The sequence below is a fragment of the Solea senegalensis genome, linkage group LG13, assembly GCF_019176455.1.
Source record: "Solea senegalensis isolate Sse05_10M linkage group LG13, IFAPA_SoseM_1, whole genome shotgun sequence".
NCBI classification, from domain to species: Eukaryota; Metazoa; Chordata; class Actinopteri; order Pleuronectiformes; family Soleidae; genus Solea; species Solea senegalensis.
In genome coordinates, this window is record NC_058033.1 from 2,569,641 (window position 1) to 2,588,160 (window position 18,520).

Genomic DNA, 18,520 nt, shown 5'->3' on the forward strand with positions numbered 1-18,520 from the left:
GGCGAAAATGTCTTGAGGTCAGAGGTCACGAGGCCAGACTTCTGCAAGACGATACACAGCAACAGTAGATCATCATAAATCAGCCCTTGCTACTTACAACAACATACACTCAAAGAGACAGACACGGAGGTTGAGAAATAGAAACAATGATCAATTTTAATTAAAAACATTTTATTTTTATTCAAAATATGCAACTGTGTTTCTGGTGTCCGTCCTTTTTGCCAGCGTGTGTGAGTGTGTCTTGATCGTCAAACAGCCACACACAAACACACACTTGCACACATGGTTTGACGACTAAATGTTTATAACATGATTACTCTGATTGTTCTGTGAAGCGGAGTGAAATAAAGTATTAAGCTGAGTAAAACCTCCCGTCCAGGAGGATACATCTGTTTGCTAACTAGAAATCACAATAGAATACTTTTCTTTACAGCCTTTACTGCCTTAAACGTTCTCTTCTTCCTTTTTCTGAATAACTCATGGTTAAAGTATCTTTCTGTCTTTGTTTCTGAATGTCTGCACTGGATGACTCCGCTGACTCATCTTTGCAGCCGAGCAGAACTTGAACAGAAACAGAAACACAGAAACATCAAACATCAGCATTGCTAAGAAGAAAAAAACCATGAAGCCATCTGACAGAGTTCTCTTTTTGTTGTTCGGTTTCCATAGGAACATTAAAAAAAGGGTCAACGTTCAAAAAGGTCTACATTTCAATGTGTAAAACCAAAGGAGAGAGTCTTTTTCTCTATTCAAGGGTCCTTTTGCTCCAGCAGACGAATAAGGAGAAGAAGAAGGAAGAAGGAGAAGAAGAAGGAAGAAGAAGGAGAAGAAGAAAATGAAAAACAGAAGTGCAAACATAAAATAAATCAGCTCTGATTCTTTCTTTTTCCCCCCTAAGGGAGTTAATTCTCCACCGGCGTCGGCTCTTGTGGCAGTGTAGTGACTGCTTCCACTGCCACTGGCCCTGTGGCCTCCTGCAAATGTCCTGCTGTGGTTACTGGCTCTGGCGGTGGCGGCTGGCTAAGGATGACCTGCACCACGTAGTCCCTGGAGATGTTGAGTTGGTCCAAGCGCAGTCTGTCAGTCAACGGCCGACCTGAGAAAAACCAGCGCTGGGTCGCTGCAGGCACGGCCTCCTGACTTTGTAGGCGGCGCTTCATCATGCCCACTGTGTCCGTGCAGCGCACCGCTAACCGGAGGTCGCGGCCCGTCGAGAGCCGCAGCCGGAGCTGGCGCTCCCCTCCTGAGGTGGGGTCACCGGCGCTTCCCGTGGACGGGTCCGCAGCCCCAGAGTCTGGATCGGAACCGTCCGGCTCATCAGAACACTCTTCGATCATGTTGACGGGAGGAGAAAGGCAGTAGACCGGCAACTGGTACCGATTCCCCAGTTCATCGTAACATTCAGTCAGAGCACCTGGAAGAGAGAGAAAAGGTGTCACCACACTTAAATGGCTTGTTTCCATCTTGGTACAGTTCAGTTTGGAAACGGTAAAGGCGTTTCAACTGAGAACTGTACCTTTTCTTGTCAGGCGGGGGGTGTGGCCAGTGCCTGATGGCCGTGTCAGCGAGACACGCAGCGTGATGTTGCGCCGGTGCGTCGACAGCGAACAACGACATAGGACGCCAGACAACAGACAGCAATCCAGCTGCTTTGTGGCTGTTTGCTTTGTAAGAGAATAGACTGCGGGCGTTGAAGAAACAACGGTCACAAGGGAGTGATGCTTTTCCGTCGCGGAGTGAGCTGACTGACATGGTTCCAGCTCCGCCTGTACCGTATAATACCATTACTCCAGTACCCACAGGGGAGGGTACCGAACAACGGAATATGTGGAAACACGGCTAAAGAAACTAAAGACACTTTTAAAACAGTTAACGCAACATTATACTACTGGAGAAAACGATTTCATCCTAAACAAACAACTTCCAAATCATTTTGTTGAGTCTCTTGGCACTCTCTCATTCCCACTCTACACTTGCGGTCATGAAGACTAAACAAAGGCAAAATAATCACAACAATAACAAAAATCACAGCTTGAAGTTAGTCAGCAACCACAAAAATCCTGAACTATCTGCACAGCACATCAATAAAACTACTGAGTAATTAGTACGTCTTTTTATTTTTTTTAAATATAAAGTTACACTGTCAAATGAGTGTAAACTCTCACTGTGTCACTCTGTCGCTCCTGTTGCATGAATGCATTTCCACGTCGCTGCACACAGGAAGTGAGTGGGTTTCAAGACAGACAGAGGCAACGTCAACATTGTGCTCATCAAGTGAGACGACTGCAAACAGTTAGGAGTGCGACCTACGAAAGGTTTCAGAAGATGATCGTGCGGTCATCGAGCAGATTTACGGGATAAACCCTTGTTGCCCCAGTCTACCGAGGAACTTTGAAGCAATTCCGAAAGGGAAGTTCTTTTAGTTTGAAAACTGCGGGGCTGCGTTTTCCATCTCGACGGACGCATTACTTCCCTGAATCACCTTTATCAGTCGTAACACGTTCTTGTTACGTTAGTAATATTTTCTGCAGCTAAACAAACAGCGGCAGAAAATATAACCAGCTTCTTGCTTCTAATAAATAAATAAATAAAATAGTCAGTTTCCTTCTCTGCATTGAACCCATCCTCTACTAGAAACCTTCCGAGAAGAAGGCAAACAAAGATGGCAGACTTCACCCCATTCACGCAACAAGCCTCTGGCGCCCTCTGTCAGTCAGAGTGTCAAATGCAAGCAAGTGCGGACTCACAGAGCCACCGAAAACAGATTCAAACCAGTAACCCTCCGGTTACAAGCCAAATTCCCTTTCCACTCGGCCGCAAGCTGCCCAGGTGGAACAGTTGGGGCCAGTTATTTTGGTACCATTTCTAATGGAAACACGAAAAAATGCATAGTGTGCCGAAATGAACCGCTCCACAAGAACAGAACAGGCATTTTTTTTGCGTTTCCATTAGGAAAAAAGTACCAAAATAACTGCCCCGGAACGTTCCACTTGGGCACACGCACGCGTATACATACATACGTTTTCATCTGTGATAGTTCATAGATGCAGAACATCGATAACATCTACAGCACGTCCAGCAAAAGCCGTGTCAGTGATAGAGATAGTGTGGCTTTAACGAAACAACTTTGTTTACTGTGGTTACAAATTCAAACAACGCCAGCTTACATGATTGAATTTGCTGTAATGGTCTGCTGAACTTAACCACAGCTGCATAAAGTCTGTTATTTCTGAAGTATATACTACGATGGCGCCCAGCCGAGCCTGAGCCTCATAACTTTATGTTAAGTAAATGTGTCGTTTTCGTGTTCTTTCCACCATCACGTCCATAACCTGAAAGTCATTTTCACTGCAGCAAAATGAAATGGAGAAATGAGAGTTGAACTCAACACAAAACAAAGACTCCGAGGGAAGAATTCAGGGTGAAAGCAGGAGAGAGAAGGGAATGTAATGTTGCATTGTTGTGTCACCGGTGACCAACTGTGATTCAGACACAGAGTGAGGAGGAGTTGGCGAAGAGAGGGGGAAACGAGCTCGAGACAAGAGGTCACGTTATTCCACAAACAGAAACTCAGTACTGTGGTAGTGGCAGAGGGGGAACCCAGGGGGCCACGAGGGGATTTCAGACACGCTCTCCTGCAAATAAATGCATCTATACTGTTCATACCTGAAAACCGTTGTGGTCATGAGGTATTGAGGTTTTTTTTTTATATTGGATCGATTAAGAGAAATGGAAACGTTTGGCTTTTAAAGGCGTAGCGCTGGGGATGTTGTATTATGACTTAAACGTGGGGTTTAAAAGTGAGAGTGGTTCGTGGGACTGAGATGAGTCAGCGCATCACGTGGCCTGAGATGACAGCTGCTGTGGTCAAAGTGAGAGCGTCGACCATGCGACACCTCCACACACACACACACACACACAAATATGAAATACTTTTGAATTTAAATAACTAAAACGTTTTTCTTTTCTTTAATGTTAATATTTACAGGTTTCTTTGCTCCACATAACAAAGTAATCATTAAAACCTTTGCTCTGTGGACAAAACAAGACATTTGAGAATGTCAATGACAGGCTAAGGAACATTTTCTGGACCAAACAACTAATAAAAAAGATTAATCAATCAATTAATCAATCAGCCCTTGTGACATTAGAAAAAAAAACAAATGACTGTAATCTACTAAGTAAAACTTTTAAATAGATGTTAACTACTGTTTACAGTTGGACCAGAGTCAGACTCAAACTAGCCTGGGCAGTTTGCTCTAGCGCCACCGTTCCCCGTAGGACTGAAACTTAAGATTATTTTCATAATCCGTTAATCAGTCAATTCTTTTTCCGAATAACTGATTAGTTGTTGTTAGTGCTGTCATTTGTGTCAGAAACAAAGAGCTCAACTGGACACAGTTGTCATAGCTAATGCTACAAAAGACAAAAGTAAATAAGAGATGAATGCTTAACATGTTTCCCTGACACCGAGTTAAAAAAAACAAAACTCTCTGTCTGTTTATCCAACAAGTATTTTTTTCTTTCCCAGCTGGCTCCACCTCAGTGTTTATCCTTCAGCTGCAGAATGCTAATGGATTCAAGGTGGTGCCAGTGCTTTTGTTTATGGCAATTCATTATAAAACCAGAGTTCAGTGGAGAGGATCAACCTTGCAATAAATTCAATTTTATGACCGAAGCAGGAAAACATTTGTTTCTGTGAAAAACGCTTTTGTTGCTTCACTGCCGTTTCACACTGCCACCCAAAAAGAAGCTCAACTCGAGCCTATAGAATGATGTGAATCTGTATCATCAGCATTGTTTATGTGTATTTTCACATGGTCTCGTGTACAACAACCTGAATGAAAATGAAAATGAAAGCTGGTGAGACGGTCCACTGACCTACCAGGATTAGCTTGAAGAGGATACTGAACTCCCTAAGGCCTGATGCTAAATTGAGCTAATGAGCGGTTCTGACCTGACCAGGGAGCCATGTAAAAGATTTGCCACCGTCAACCACTCTACACTGGCGCTCTCCTACTTCCTTTAAAGCAGTAATATGATCCATCTGTGGTATAAGAAGACCTCAGAAGTGAAAATGATCCACAATGGTATAAACAAAGGACACTCATAGACATACTGCATTTCCTAACCCCTTATCCTAACCTTAACCATCACAATTTAATGTCTAACCTAACCATTGCCCTGAAACCCAGTCTTAATCTTAAACAAAGCCCTTTAAAGCTGTAAGGATGAACCAAAACATCCTCACAAGGATAGTTTGAATTACCAGAAGGATGGATAAATCTAATCTTGTGAGTGTTCACCGTCGCCTGACTTTGGGTGTGTCTGAAAGTCATTACATCACTGTGTGAGAATCATGTCAGGCTACAAGCCTGTGCCGTCTACACTGTGGGGAAATGCTATTAAAAATACTATGGTTTTGTACTGCAGACAGGTTAATGGTGTCACAAACACATTTGCTTTTACTGCTTCTGACCTGCATTGACCTCTTACTTGACCTCACTGGAATCCAAAGGCCTCATAAAAAAACAAAAACCTGCTTTTAACATAAAAAGCAAAGTGTTGAGTGTAACAACTGCACTGTGTAACTTTTAAATATTAACAAACGTCTGTTATATTGAAACCACAGTTAGGTTAGTTCACACAATGCTGATGAAGTCCCGGTCGTGTTCACATTCTGCACTGCACTGCACACAGGAAGTGCTTTGTTTCATCCCATTGTCAAGACATAATAAAGTGAGACAACCATGAATGCGTACGACCCATTTAATGAATTAAATTAAGGGAGTTCTACTGCTTGACAAACCCGGACGTACTGCAGTTTGATGTGACAAATGCTCTTTGCTGCCAGTGTATACAAACGCACACAGGTCTGATAGTTTTGCTTGACAGAGCCCGTTTTCATCAACAACGAAAATCATTTGAAATCAAATAATATGGAACATTAGTTACTAGGAACTAAGGCAGCACCTAGCGTTTATTTTCATAATCGATTAATCTGTGGATTATTTACTTGGTTTGTTCTCATATGTTGTGTTTTGTCCACAAACCAAAATGAAGCAACGCATTTTAGTAATTTCTTTGTTATATGGAACAAGGAAACCAGTAAAAATGTACATTTAAGAAGCTGAAAAAAAATACCGAAACCTTTGACAATACTTGTATATATTTTAATATTATTATTTAATATTTTATTTCATTCCATCTTATTTTACTGTTTATATTATATCCATGTCTTATGCCTTGTTTCCACTGCCGTATTTCTATTTCACTTTGCACGGAGCATCTGGTACAAAAACAATTTCCCCCCGGGGATTAATGAAGTATTCTGATTCTGATTCTGATAAAACAAATAATCATTGCAGCCCTATTTGGTGCTGCTCTTATTATTTTCATTAGCACAGTGGTGGAACAAAACTACTGTTTTTGTGAAAACAGAATAATCTATCAAAAGCAGATTGGCAAAAATGTGAAAAATATAAATTCGTGTGTGTGATTTGACCACCCTTTTGCACCGATGAGTGCAATGGTGACATCAGATCAAGGGAATCTACAGCTGCAGCCCAGCATGATCTGATCTGACCAGGCCAAAACTACTGATGGAACTGAAACATGTTTCCACATACACAAAACGCAATTGTCCACAGCTGCTTGTCCCCAATCAGATTAATTTGAAGTGGTTTTACGTGAACGTCTTGGCCCCTGAACAGAACAATTAAAATATGTCCAATACTGGTTTCCCACGAGAGAGGACTCATTATGTTGTGCCAGATTTATTCCAGACAGCAGGTATAGAAACTTTACAGATGAGACTGAGCCATTCATCTTTTTTAATGACCTGATTGAGTAATGAATCATCTTATGACATTTAAAACAGGACTCTCTGGAGTGTGGGGAGACGGGGGGAAACTGAGAATGCCACATTCTGGACAAATACGTCAAAATACCAAAATGCACCTTTTCACTAAAGGAGAACACGTCCTTTTCTCAGCTGAGGTAATATGACTCTGTGGTGACAAATAATAAAGACAATGATCCACTGATCCAATGATGATGATGATGTAACATGATGATACTGTGCCGTTTCCTGAATCTGAGCCACAGCATGCATATTCATGTGAATGCTGTTAATGTGTGTCTGAAGATTCACTATTTTTACTCTTCCTTCGTGAGTGATTATTGCGTCACTTCCTCCTTACAGATAAACCAAGGTCACCTCCCTTATCATTTATTATTTACCGATTCATTCTACAGAATACACTGTGCACCCTAATGTCCTCACAAGTCTAAGATCTAAAATGTGGTCACCCAGACACACTTAGAGGCTCTTGAAATCCTTTTAACTGCAGACTGAATGCTTCATAACTGGGTCCATATTCACTCTATCAACAAGCAAACTGCCCAGCGCAGGAGTGAACAGTAATGTCTGACAAAGTTCATATGTTGAAAGTGCAGAGCACGCACCACCAGACACTTCCTGGTGTTGCTTTACTTCATCTTCTCAACTTTCACCTTTATTATGCAAATTAAAATCCTAGTTATGTGTCTAAGAAAGAGACAATAAACCACAACTCAAAAGACAAAAATGAGTCTACAGCTGAGGTTCTGAGTTTATTTTCTCTCGAGATGTTGGTAAAGGGGAGTTAAAATTCCTTTGTGTTTGGTAATCATCAACTGCAACGTCCTGCACAAAGTCCACCCAAGTGATATTTGATGGACACTCAAAACAAACACTACCTGCTGTGTATACTGTACAGCACTGTGACAACGTGTGTTACCGTGAGGCAGTGTGATGCTGGCGCCGTCGAGGATGGCCTGAGCCAGCAGGTGGTCATTGCTCTCAAAGGCGCTGGCCGCAGCCCGCAGCGCATCCCAGATTTCCTTCCGGCCCTCGAATGCTGGCGCAGTATCCCAGAACTCATCTCTCTTACTGCGCAGCTGGCCTTCAGTCATCGGGTAGTCACTTTTCCATTTAGGCCGCTCTCTCTTCAGGGGCTGGTTACGCCCTAGAGCCACTGGGAGGAGAGATGAGAGATGAGAGATGCGAAAGACAGAGGAAGACAAGAGCAGAAGGGAAGATAGAGATTAAACATGGAGGTGGGATATAAAAAGTAGGTGAGGATTTTAAATGTTATGTTAGGTGAGGATAGAGTTAGAATATGGGAATGGAATATTAACAGATATAAAACAGAAGATGAGATAAAGAGCAAAGGGAAAAAAAAGGGAATAACAGGAGTTAGAGACAGCTCAAAGGACTTTTTGATACCAATATCATAACAGAGTATCTAGTAATCAGATATAATTGTTTTACATCACTTAAACTCACAGCTGTTTACAACACTGATGGTTTATCATCATATCATAACAGCCATTTCAAAAACAAAAGCTGTATAAAGTATAACAAACATTCTGCTCTGAAATAAAACAGCCCGCAACATGACTCAGTTAAAATACTGTTGCTTTTTTTTTTTAATCCAATACATTGATCTAGAACAGTAACACACCAAAACCAAGAAGTGTTATAAATATTAAAGCTACAGTGTGTAACTTTGGGTGATGTTATTATTCAGACTCTGTCAAGCAATACTATCAGTGTTTGTGTGTATACATCAGCAGTGCCGGTGCGACTGGTGACTAGAAGTGTTTATCCTGTCAAACTGCTGAAGAATAAGAATTCACTTCTGAAACTTTGCGCCTGCACTTCATTATATCTTCACTAAAACTCCAACTTGACTGCGGCTGTCTCAATTAAGAGTACAACACTTCTGTTGCCTCCCTCTGTATTAACATAAAACAAATCCCTTCCTGTGTGCAGCACGGTTTAAACACTGACAAGTTCAGGAGGGAGTGGTGTGGAGCTGATTGGCACAATCAGCTATGTAGTGATTAACTCATTGGCTACTGGTTTAAATGAAATGGGCACACAGCCACACACGCATGAACACACCACAGCTGATGCGAGAAGTGTTGTGTCGCTAAACCCTCAAAAGCAGACACAGTATGTTCCGTAGCTTGACGTATCCAACATCTGCAGCAGAATGCCTGATGAACAACATCATCTGGATCCACCGCCTGAGGGGACAACAGGGAGAGGACTGCGTGTCCGTGAGACAGAGGAGAAGAGAGCAGTGAGACAAGAATGACGGATCAAGGTGTTGAGTTACACCTGCTGCTGGTAAACGACGATCGCACGGCACAGTCCGACAACCCAAAACTTCAACTGAGAGTTTGTAGTAAATGAGGCTACACTTTGGCTTTGTCCATACTTGGATGGGTATAATGCTCCTGTATATCCCATAACCCCTACACACTTTTAAATACAATACTCTTCATAATGCAAGTCTCATAAAGCCATTAGATTAAGGCATTCAATTGAGGGACTGTGGGTAAATGAGAACATAGACTTTAGTGGAGCATCCGAGGGCAAATCCAGGTGTTGCATCAATAAACTCAAAGTGAAAAGTAATGGCTCTTACTGATGCAAATGTAAACAGACTAGAACATGTGCCCATATCCAGAGAAAAAGTCTGTATATTTCAGAAATGAGTAATCGAGACCTGAGAATTATCTATTTCCAATAGCTGCTTAAATCTTTCAAAAAGTATAAAAATCAATTTCAAAAGATTTACAACGGTACATAAGTGTCCCAGACAAGCTCTTAGGGGTCGCCACAGCGGATCACCTGCTAGTGATCCGTATATTTGATTTAGCAGAGTTTACTATATACCAACTTTTTGGCTGCTCAGCCATGTGCTCGCACTCTGTGCCTGTCCATGTTCTAATTTACCTTCAAACATGACAGTTTGTACTTCTCAGAAATCCTTGGGGATAAATGTGTGCTATAGTATATTTTAGTAAACATGGTTATGACATCTGGTTTAGGGAGAGCAGATGAATCTACATGTGTTCAGGTCTAATTGCCTTGTCTCTGTCGACACTAAGCAAGGTGTCAAGCAGCAGATGTTCACTTCTAACACTGCATCATCGCCTCTTGTTGTGACAAACTTCACAGGGCTGTCTGATGTGTGGACACGTGGGGAAGCCTGGTATAAACAAGATGGAAGACATTGACGAAACCAGACTATATTTCAGCCTTTCCATGTGATCGGTCCACAGCCTGCGATCTGATCTCGTCCTCTGACCAAACAAAACAGGAAACCACACTGCCAAGTGGTCTGCAGCATCACACTTTGATAAAAATCTTTAGAAAAGGGAACGCGTGGTGACGGTGAATTCTATTCAGCGGCCCTTAAGCCGGACACAGCCAGAATTAATCTTCCCAACATTGTCAGTGTCACAAAACGAGTCCACAAAAAGGAATTAAGGAGTGCATGACGCATGAGTATGGTCATGAATGAGGCTGGATAATGTGGCCAATAAGATTATCTCAATAAAACGTTCCATGTATTAATGACTGCCATGATACCTTTTATATGATTAAAGATTGATTTCTGCTCCTGAGTCAAGTGGAAGAAATCAGAAAACTGTGGTTTCAAATTTCTCTGACCAGAAAACAACAAATACTTGTTAAACAGAGACACATTTAACACATCTGAGGTAAAGCATGCAAAGTAATTATACGAAATATCTCAAATTTTTACATGTTTTATTATTTGTGTGACACTGGTGTATGTATATCTGTATTATGCTGTGCCAATACCAATGTCTTAAGTAAATATTTGACTCATGGCCAATACTAGTTTACTTTTTGGTTTATTTTGTTGTGCAATTCCGGTTGGGAATGCTGCGGCTTGGATTCCCATCTATTTTTGCAGCTGATTCATTGAGCATGGATGGAACTCTCATCTGCCTTTGATCTGAACTGTGGGAGGAGTAATGGACCAAAAATGACAGAAAACAGGAAAACAATATTTGGAAATTGCTGCCTCAAACAACTGGTGTTAGCAACCAAAAAAGGGAAATAAAGAAAAAAAAAACAATACCTGGAAATACTCAGTAATACTCAGAAATACTGCATTTCTTGGGAGATACACATGTTCGAGTTAAACTTATTTTACCAGTTAAATCTGTGTCTCGCTCTATGGTGCATAGTCCGATAACAGTCAATGAAGGCGAAACATAAAGGTGATGTATGGCCAATCAACTGGTGCATCCCTAATAATAATTGCATTACTTTACTCCCCAGCTGTAATTATCATCAGTTATAATCAAATATTATATTATTCTAATAATAATTTCCGACAGGCTGTAAACAGAGTGGTATAATACTGCCCCCCTCAGTTTGATTGTCTTTTCCAGCCGGCATGTCAGTGTGGGCCCCATAAGGGTTATATTCGGGCTCACAATATGGGTCCTAAGCAGGTTTGTCCATGGTTTCCATGGTGGCCCCTCCCTTGTTTGCCTCCCATCTGGGGCCCATGTTACTGGAACCATATCAGACCTGCATAATTTGCCCACTTAGTACCTGCTGTAAGTGGATTATCGTGGTCGGGAGTTCTTTATAACAGTTTAACCATTACAATTTCAATTTTAAACTGATTTATTGATCACATCTTGAGAATTCTTCCTAAAAGAAACATTGCATATTTTAATATTACATTTTTTTTAACAGTAACTACATAATTTTAATTTTAAAAGGTAGGTCAATACAGGGAGTGAATATGCATATTCGTCTATATATATATATATATATATATATATATATATATATATATATGTATGTATATGTATATATACATATATATATGTGTGTGTGTGTGTGTTGAGTGTTATCCAGTTTACACTGTGGACAACACACTGCTCACTAATACCAGGCCTTATTCACTTATTCAAATCACATCACCACAGCCTAAGTTTCAGTATTTAAAGCACACTTCCTTCCTTTTTTGCATGAAGCTTCAGTAACCTCCAACTTTAAACACTACCAACAGCCTCTTAGTGTATTCAACAGCATCTTACACCACAGAGTCAATGAAAACGAAAGCCTCACAACAGCAGTAGCAGCAGCAGCAGCAGCAGCATCACATTTGACTTCACTGTCTGTGTCTGTGCGTCCTTTCCCTGAATCCATGTCACTGCCGTGTGTCTGTGACCCACATTTGTTATGCACTAAAAAAAAAAAAAAGAAGAAGAAGAAGCTAGCAAGCTAACCAGGCTACGTTTTAGCCGGCTAGCTCATGTCAACAGCGCAGAACAAAGGGAAGCAGCAGCGACGCACACTTTAATGTTCCCCCACTTTGTCAAGTACAGAACAGGCGCGGCGTCAGCTGTGGTGTCGCTGGGCCTGGGACTAACCCGGGAGAGCTGCAGTGTCTGTCCCCGGCTCTGTGTGTCTGGCTCGGATACGAGGGAAGAACAGCCCCCCAACCAGGCAGCCAGGACAACATGCCGAGAGCCTGAGGAAGCCTCCCCCCCTCCCTCACCCCTTCAAAAAAGCTAAGCAGAGAGGTCGTAAAAGCCCCGTAACTCACCTCCAGTTCCGTCCGAGTTCTCGTTTAAGCTGCCCGAGGAGTCGTGGTGGCTCCCGACACAGCCACCCATGGATGTTTCAGCGGAGCAGCCCGGGCTAGGTAGCTCTCCCCCCGGCCCACAGCAAGAGCTACATCCAGCACAGCCAGTGAGCCCCCACCTCTCTGTCTCTCCCCCTCCCCTCCACTCCCCTTCACTTCACTTCCCTTCTCTCAACAATCCCTTCCCTCTCGTCTCTTCTTTTCTCTCTTTCTTTCCTCCAGTCGTCCCCTTGTTCCCTCGTGTCTTCCTCCCTCCCTACACCCTCCTCCTCTTCATCTGTGGTGAAGAAAGAAAGGTTCATCACAGCATTGAGACAAGGTGACCGAGGGAGGAATGAAGGAAGGGGAAAAATGAGAGAGGAGGGAAGGAAGAGAGGGAACAAAGGAGAAGTACACAGCACACAAAAAAGATGCCACTTTATGTTTACTTCAGAGTTCAGACTCTGTTGACACACTCATGTGCTGAGAAACTTGTCCTGAAGCAGAAACAGCTGTTACAGACTTCTATTCTATGCTATTCTATTCTATGCTATTCTATTCTATTCTATTCTACTCTACTTAATGCATAGTGCATTATTGAAACACTTATCCTGCATTTAAACACTTATCCACACCATTTGCAAACAAAATTGATCGTTTTTACCTCAGCTTTAGTAGAACTGTACACATAGTCTATTAGATTATATTGTATTTTACAGTGGGACTCTTATATATACATATATATATATATATATATACACATAAATTATAGGATACATCCCATGCTTGCTGTTGCTAATCCTTTCTATTTTCAAATGCACTCTAGGGCCTTTCAGTATTTTTGTAAAACAGGCAGCACACATTTCCCAAAATGAAATGGATAATTTATAGCTCCTTGTGAAATGGCCAGTGTTTCTATTCTAGTATAGTTTATTTCTCATAGACTATCAGACAATTAAGGATACAACCAGAGTGAAATGTATCTATTTTCTATTCTGTTTAATGCACGGTGGGGCTTTCAGTATATTGATTAACTACATAATATCCAGTCTTATCCAGTATAGTAAGAACACTGCTTGCAATATAAAATCTATAGTTTATAGCTCAGATTAAAAATGTACATTTATTTATTGTATTCTATTCTATTGCAGTCTGTTTCATCACATAGGCAAAGGTTTTTAAGTAGATTTAACAACACGGTGAATAAAAAAACCTCTTTGTTTTGTCTTGTCTTGCACTTGCAGCACTCTACAGTGTGGTTTCTGCAACGTTACACCAGACGAGCTCCTGCTGCTTAGTCACCAGAACTGAGGTTTGAGTGTAATCTGACACATTTGCACACTGCACATAACACAGTAGCAACAGGATAGCAAGTGTACATTTACAACAACGATGTCTGGAATTACATTTATTTTTCCATTAGCGAAACTGTAAGACGTAGGATGGAGATCTACAATTTAGAGAAACAATTAAGATTGTTTTCAAGAGTATGACATGGTGTAACACGTTTTTATATCTAATAGTAATATATGTTCTGTGTTTTGTTTGGAGGAGCAACTTTATACCGAAATGTACACTTTATAGATTCTAAAATCTACAATTTATATGGATTTCAAAAGGAATTTCCACAGCATAGTTGTACATTTGCAGTTGAAATCTGGGGCAGTGCTGACTTCACACGCAATTGTTCATTTGTGAGAGCTATAGTGACCTCTAGTGACTTTGCTCCACTGTTATCACAGCAGAATAGCTTACGGTAACATCATATTAACACTGACATAAAGGGGAAATAAGCCGTTTTATCAGTAAAGACGATGAGATGACACATCTGTAATGTTCACAGTGAAAGGTCATTAACTCTGAAAATACCAATTTATTCTTTATGTGCACATTCAACCTTTTATTCAGCAATCACACTTTTCCTTTTTGACACAAACACACTTGAGAGGCAGCTTTAACATTTTAAGTATAGTCTGTTGGGCTTGTCACTCACATTTGCAGTAATATGGAGGAATGATAATAATAATAAATAATAATAATAATACATCATATTTATATAGCGCTTTTCTGGACACTGAAAGACGCTGTACAAACACAAAAAAGAAAAGAAAAAAGAAATAATGTGGCGTATTCAGGTAGTACATGGTTCTGTCAGTAGATGGTGCTGGAGAGTTTCATTCACAGATTATGGTGCCCTGCTGAGACCAAACTACAGTGTGTATGTGTGTAACAAGTTTTAGACACAAAACCTGGTCCTAATACTGAACCTTATGTCTGAGGACCCAGTTGAGTTTATGGCTAATATTTGAATTGTGGTCAGGTTAGTGTTAGGCATTCACTGGTTATGTTAATGTTCTGCAGACCTCAGTGTGTGTTCCATTTTATTCCTTTGCAAATAATTAATTAAGTTTGGGCTTGTTTTTAAAAAAAATGATATTAGCGTCTCTGATTTCATCTTTGTAAAGATAAATTGTTCCTGGCTTATCTGCTTCCCTGTGACAATATAAAAAAAACAAATCAAAACATCTTTGTGTTGTGGGAAAAAAATGACATCACCAACTAACAATTTTCATACTTTTCTGACAGTTACAACTGATTAATTAAGAAGAGATTCAACACATTAATTAATACTAAAACATAACCATTAGTTGCAGCCCAAACAAACATGGTCGACCTGCTATTTCTACAGTTTTATTTAGACCGAAAATTCCAAAAAGCCACATTACACTCGGGCATAGAGAGAGACAACGCATACTTTTCAGGTTGGAGTCGAAACAGAATGAGTCGAAAAACAAAAGTAGGAGACATTTTTAGACCTTTGAAGCTGTCTCTTCTTTATCTGATTTTCTCTGCTGCGTCCTTCACTATACCCCCAACCCACTCTTCTCCCATCCTTCCTCCTTTTTTCGTCAAGCTGATCGAACAAGAGGTAAATTGGCTTGTCATTGATTTACTTCTAACTGCCAAAAGGTCCTTATACACCGGCCCAAATAGGGCAGCCTCACATCTGCCCCATTATCTCTGACGCTGTGGTTCAAATTGTCTGGCCTTCTGAAGATCTTCAACTGCCCCATCTGTGTTGAAGATGGTGCTGCTGCTGGATCTATTGATTTATTCGTTATCTGTCAAGTGCTAACCCCCTCACCCACCACCACCACCACCACCACCACCCAGTGAGTGCAGACCTACAGTGCAACCACACACAGTGTATTTGATGATGATGACTGGAGAGCTTGTAAATGCATTTACATCCAGCTGTCCGAATCATTGATCTACTATTACCCCACTTTGGTCAACTCTGGTTTTAAACGCGCTTCATATATAATTGGCCTGAAAATCATAAATGGTGACAGACTGTGATGTTGTTGGTGTCCAAGCTGTTTTTTTCCCCCCACACCTTTTAAATTGGAAATGATGTTTTGTGGAACAGGCTAAATGTGTGAGCAGTTGGGATTTAACACAAGATGACTGCATCATTCAAATGGAACAAGTTCTTATTTAACACAACTGTAAGACAAAAGGTGAGGAATACTGTGAGTCAGCGTCATTAAAAATCCAGATCTGGCACAAATGAACAAAGACTTTTCCCCCAAAGTATGAACACGCTGTTTATTTCTTTTCTGTAGGTGCTTATTTTAGATTCTGACTCAAGTTACTGTAATATCAAAGAAGACCATAACACATGACCTAACTGAGTACGAACACATTTACTCATGATTAAAGCTGACTTTAAAGAGCGTCATTGCTTCTTTTTGACTTATTTCTATGAGATTAAAGACAGAGACACACACAGAGCGAGAAGGACATGGTGGGAAAATGTAGTGTAGCACTGGTGCTGACTTCCTTTTACTTCTTTTGGGCATTACAGCTGTAATGGATCTTATCATTCCAGTCTGTGTGTGTGTGTGTGTGTGTTTGTGTTCAGGACCTTCTCTGGCATAAACACTGACCTTGTCTCCTCATGAGGATTAATGAGGCAGATCCTTATTTTTATGAGTTATATAAATTAGAAATAAGATGTGAATTGCACTGCAAATTTGCCATTTCTATCTGAAAATGTATATACAGAGGCTATAAGAATGTGCAATATAGTGTCTTAGTTAAATCAATTTGTGATCATTTGGAAAAAACATCACAGTTAAGAGTTGGCTTGGCTTGTTTTTTTATGAACAGAAATAAAAGGAAAACGGTCTATTTCGTGACTTCAGCACAATTATCGCGATCCCAGTTTTATTTTTTAAATACGCGATGTTAAATGACACATAAGAAGACGAAAAAACGAAAATGTACCACTATTTTCATAACATTTTACTTACAGTTAGACTCTGCACGATGAATGGAAGTCAGTGCGTTGTCCTAACAAGGATAGCTGTGTAAACGTGTGTGCAATGTGTGACACACTGAGCGAAGCCCACACACCGTCCTGCCTTGTTATGGTAAAAAAAAAAGATTTGTCTGTCTGCTGCCTTCACCGTCTCACACCACTTATTGTATATGTTTCATTTGCTCAATAAAGACAGCTATAATCTCACATGAAGTAAACGTTTACACCCAATACATCACCATAGTGTAAATGCTCCTGCACGAGTTCCACTGTCGTCCAAGACAAACCGCGTTACATAACTTCACAGTTCCTGGCTTCTGCTTTAGGATGCTGGGGGTGAATTCAACAGCGAAATACTAACCTGACTGGTGATGAATTATTGTCTTTAAGTGACCTTACACGTTTGTGACCAAAAAAGGATAATACAGTGATAATAACATCGTAAAAACACCATGTTTCTGGCATGGTTTGTCAAAATGAGCAATATTTAGAGGATGAATCCAAAGACCCTTGGTGAGCTTTTTTCTCCCTGCACTCGCGGCAACTCAAATCTAATGAACTTTCCCTCAAAATCATGCTTTGCTTCAGTTAAAGATATAATATCTAGCATACATTAAAATATCTAAAAAACACAATCGCCTTTTAATGACATCATCTGCTTATGTTGTCGTGTGTTTGTCAGAACATATTGTCACTCAAAAGTTTGGATGAGAAGCAGAGAAACTTACATCAAGATATTAAAGTTCAGAGGACAAAATGTCATGATCCTCTTATATTTTAATGCCTTAGGAGCAAAACTGTGGCTTTTTCTGCAAACTAACGTTCTTTGTCTCCGCCGGTGTCCTCGGTACAAGCAGTTGCCGTTGAGCTGTGGAAAAATCCTGCATGCTTTGGCTGAGCTTAAAGGGCAATTAGCAACGTAATGAAATAAACCAGCAGAGGCTCCTGTTTGACAAGAGAAGGATTACGCAGGTATTTTACCAACCAGCTAGCTCGCCTTGGAGAACTTCAGAGCTGTGTTGATTCAACATGAATAGCCACTGAATGTATGTTCCCACTACTGTTGAGTGTGTCACAGTTGGACTGCCTCCAGGCCCCACAGACATTTGAGCTCGCGAACACCTCCATGTGTTAGTTGGATCATTATGTGGCAGTGAGTCAAATCCTGTCTGAGTTGTCTCCTCATGCATCCCGGCACAACGGGATAATAAATGACACGATGAAATGACGGTGGGCGGAAACAACCTCAGACTGCCAGCATGGATTAAAGTGGTTCGAGTGGTTCTTCGTTTACTTTTTTAGGCCCTTGGTTAAGTAGGTGTCTAAATGATGGTCTTGTCCTCAGCTAATTACATCTAATTGGATCTGTTGTAACGTGAACTGATGCTGTTAACATGCAGTGATTGTACAGTGACTAATCAGCACTAAAAACCAGGGCTTCATTTTGAATTTCTATCAGATAGATTATTGTAACAAGTGATTTAATCTTGACACTCAACAGCCACTTTATTAGGTACACAAGACACCTAAGAAAGTGGCAGGCAGGAGTGCCACCTGGTGTGGTTTTCTGCTGCTGGAGATCATCTGTTTTAAGGGATTGGTTGGACCATTTTGAGCCAGTCTAGTCATTCTCCTCCGACCTTTTGGGAGCGGGATCACCGAGGCATTTCCGCCCCAAAAAAGTGCCACTCAGCTGGATATTTTCTCTTTATTGGCCCATTCCCTGTACATCTTTTAGATGGTT

The 18,520-nt window shown here is 40.9% G+C and overlaps 2 protein-coding genes across 2 annotated transcripts in view; one reads left to right on the top strand and one right to left on the bottom strand.

Annotated features, from left to right (window-relative positions):
* Positions 1-130: 130 nt before the first annotated feature.
* On the bottom strand, positions 131-12,595 carry ubtd2 (ubiquitin domain containing 2). Its single transcript, XM_044042083.1, has 3 exons — positions 12,435-12,595; positions 7,782-8,018; positions 131-1,414 (listed from the first exon to the last, which is right to left on the bottom strand). The coding sequence occupies exons 1-3, from the start codon at positions 12,502-12,504 to the stop codon at positions 903-905; spliced, it is 819 nt and encodes a 272-aa protein (XP_043898018.1). The 5' UTR covers positions 12,505-12,595; the 3' UTR covers positions 131-902.
* Positions 12,596-13,727: 1,132 nt separating this feature from the next.
* The window catches only part of LOC122779784 (actin-binding LIM protein 3-like), a 64,065-nt gene continuing 59,272 nt past the window's right edge, over positions 13,728-18,520 (top strand). The window contains exon 1 of the mRNA XM_044042391.1: positions 13,728-13,764. The gene's annotated coding sequence lies outside the window, so the exon portion shown is untranslated. The remainder of the gene's footprint in view (positions 13,765-18,520) is intronic.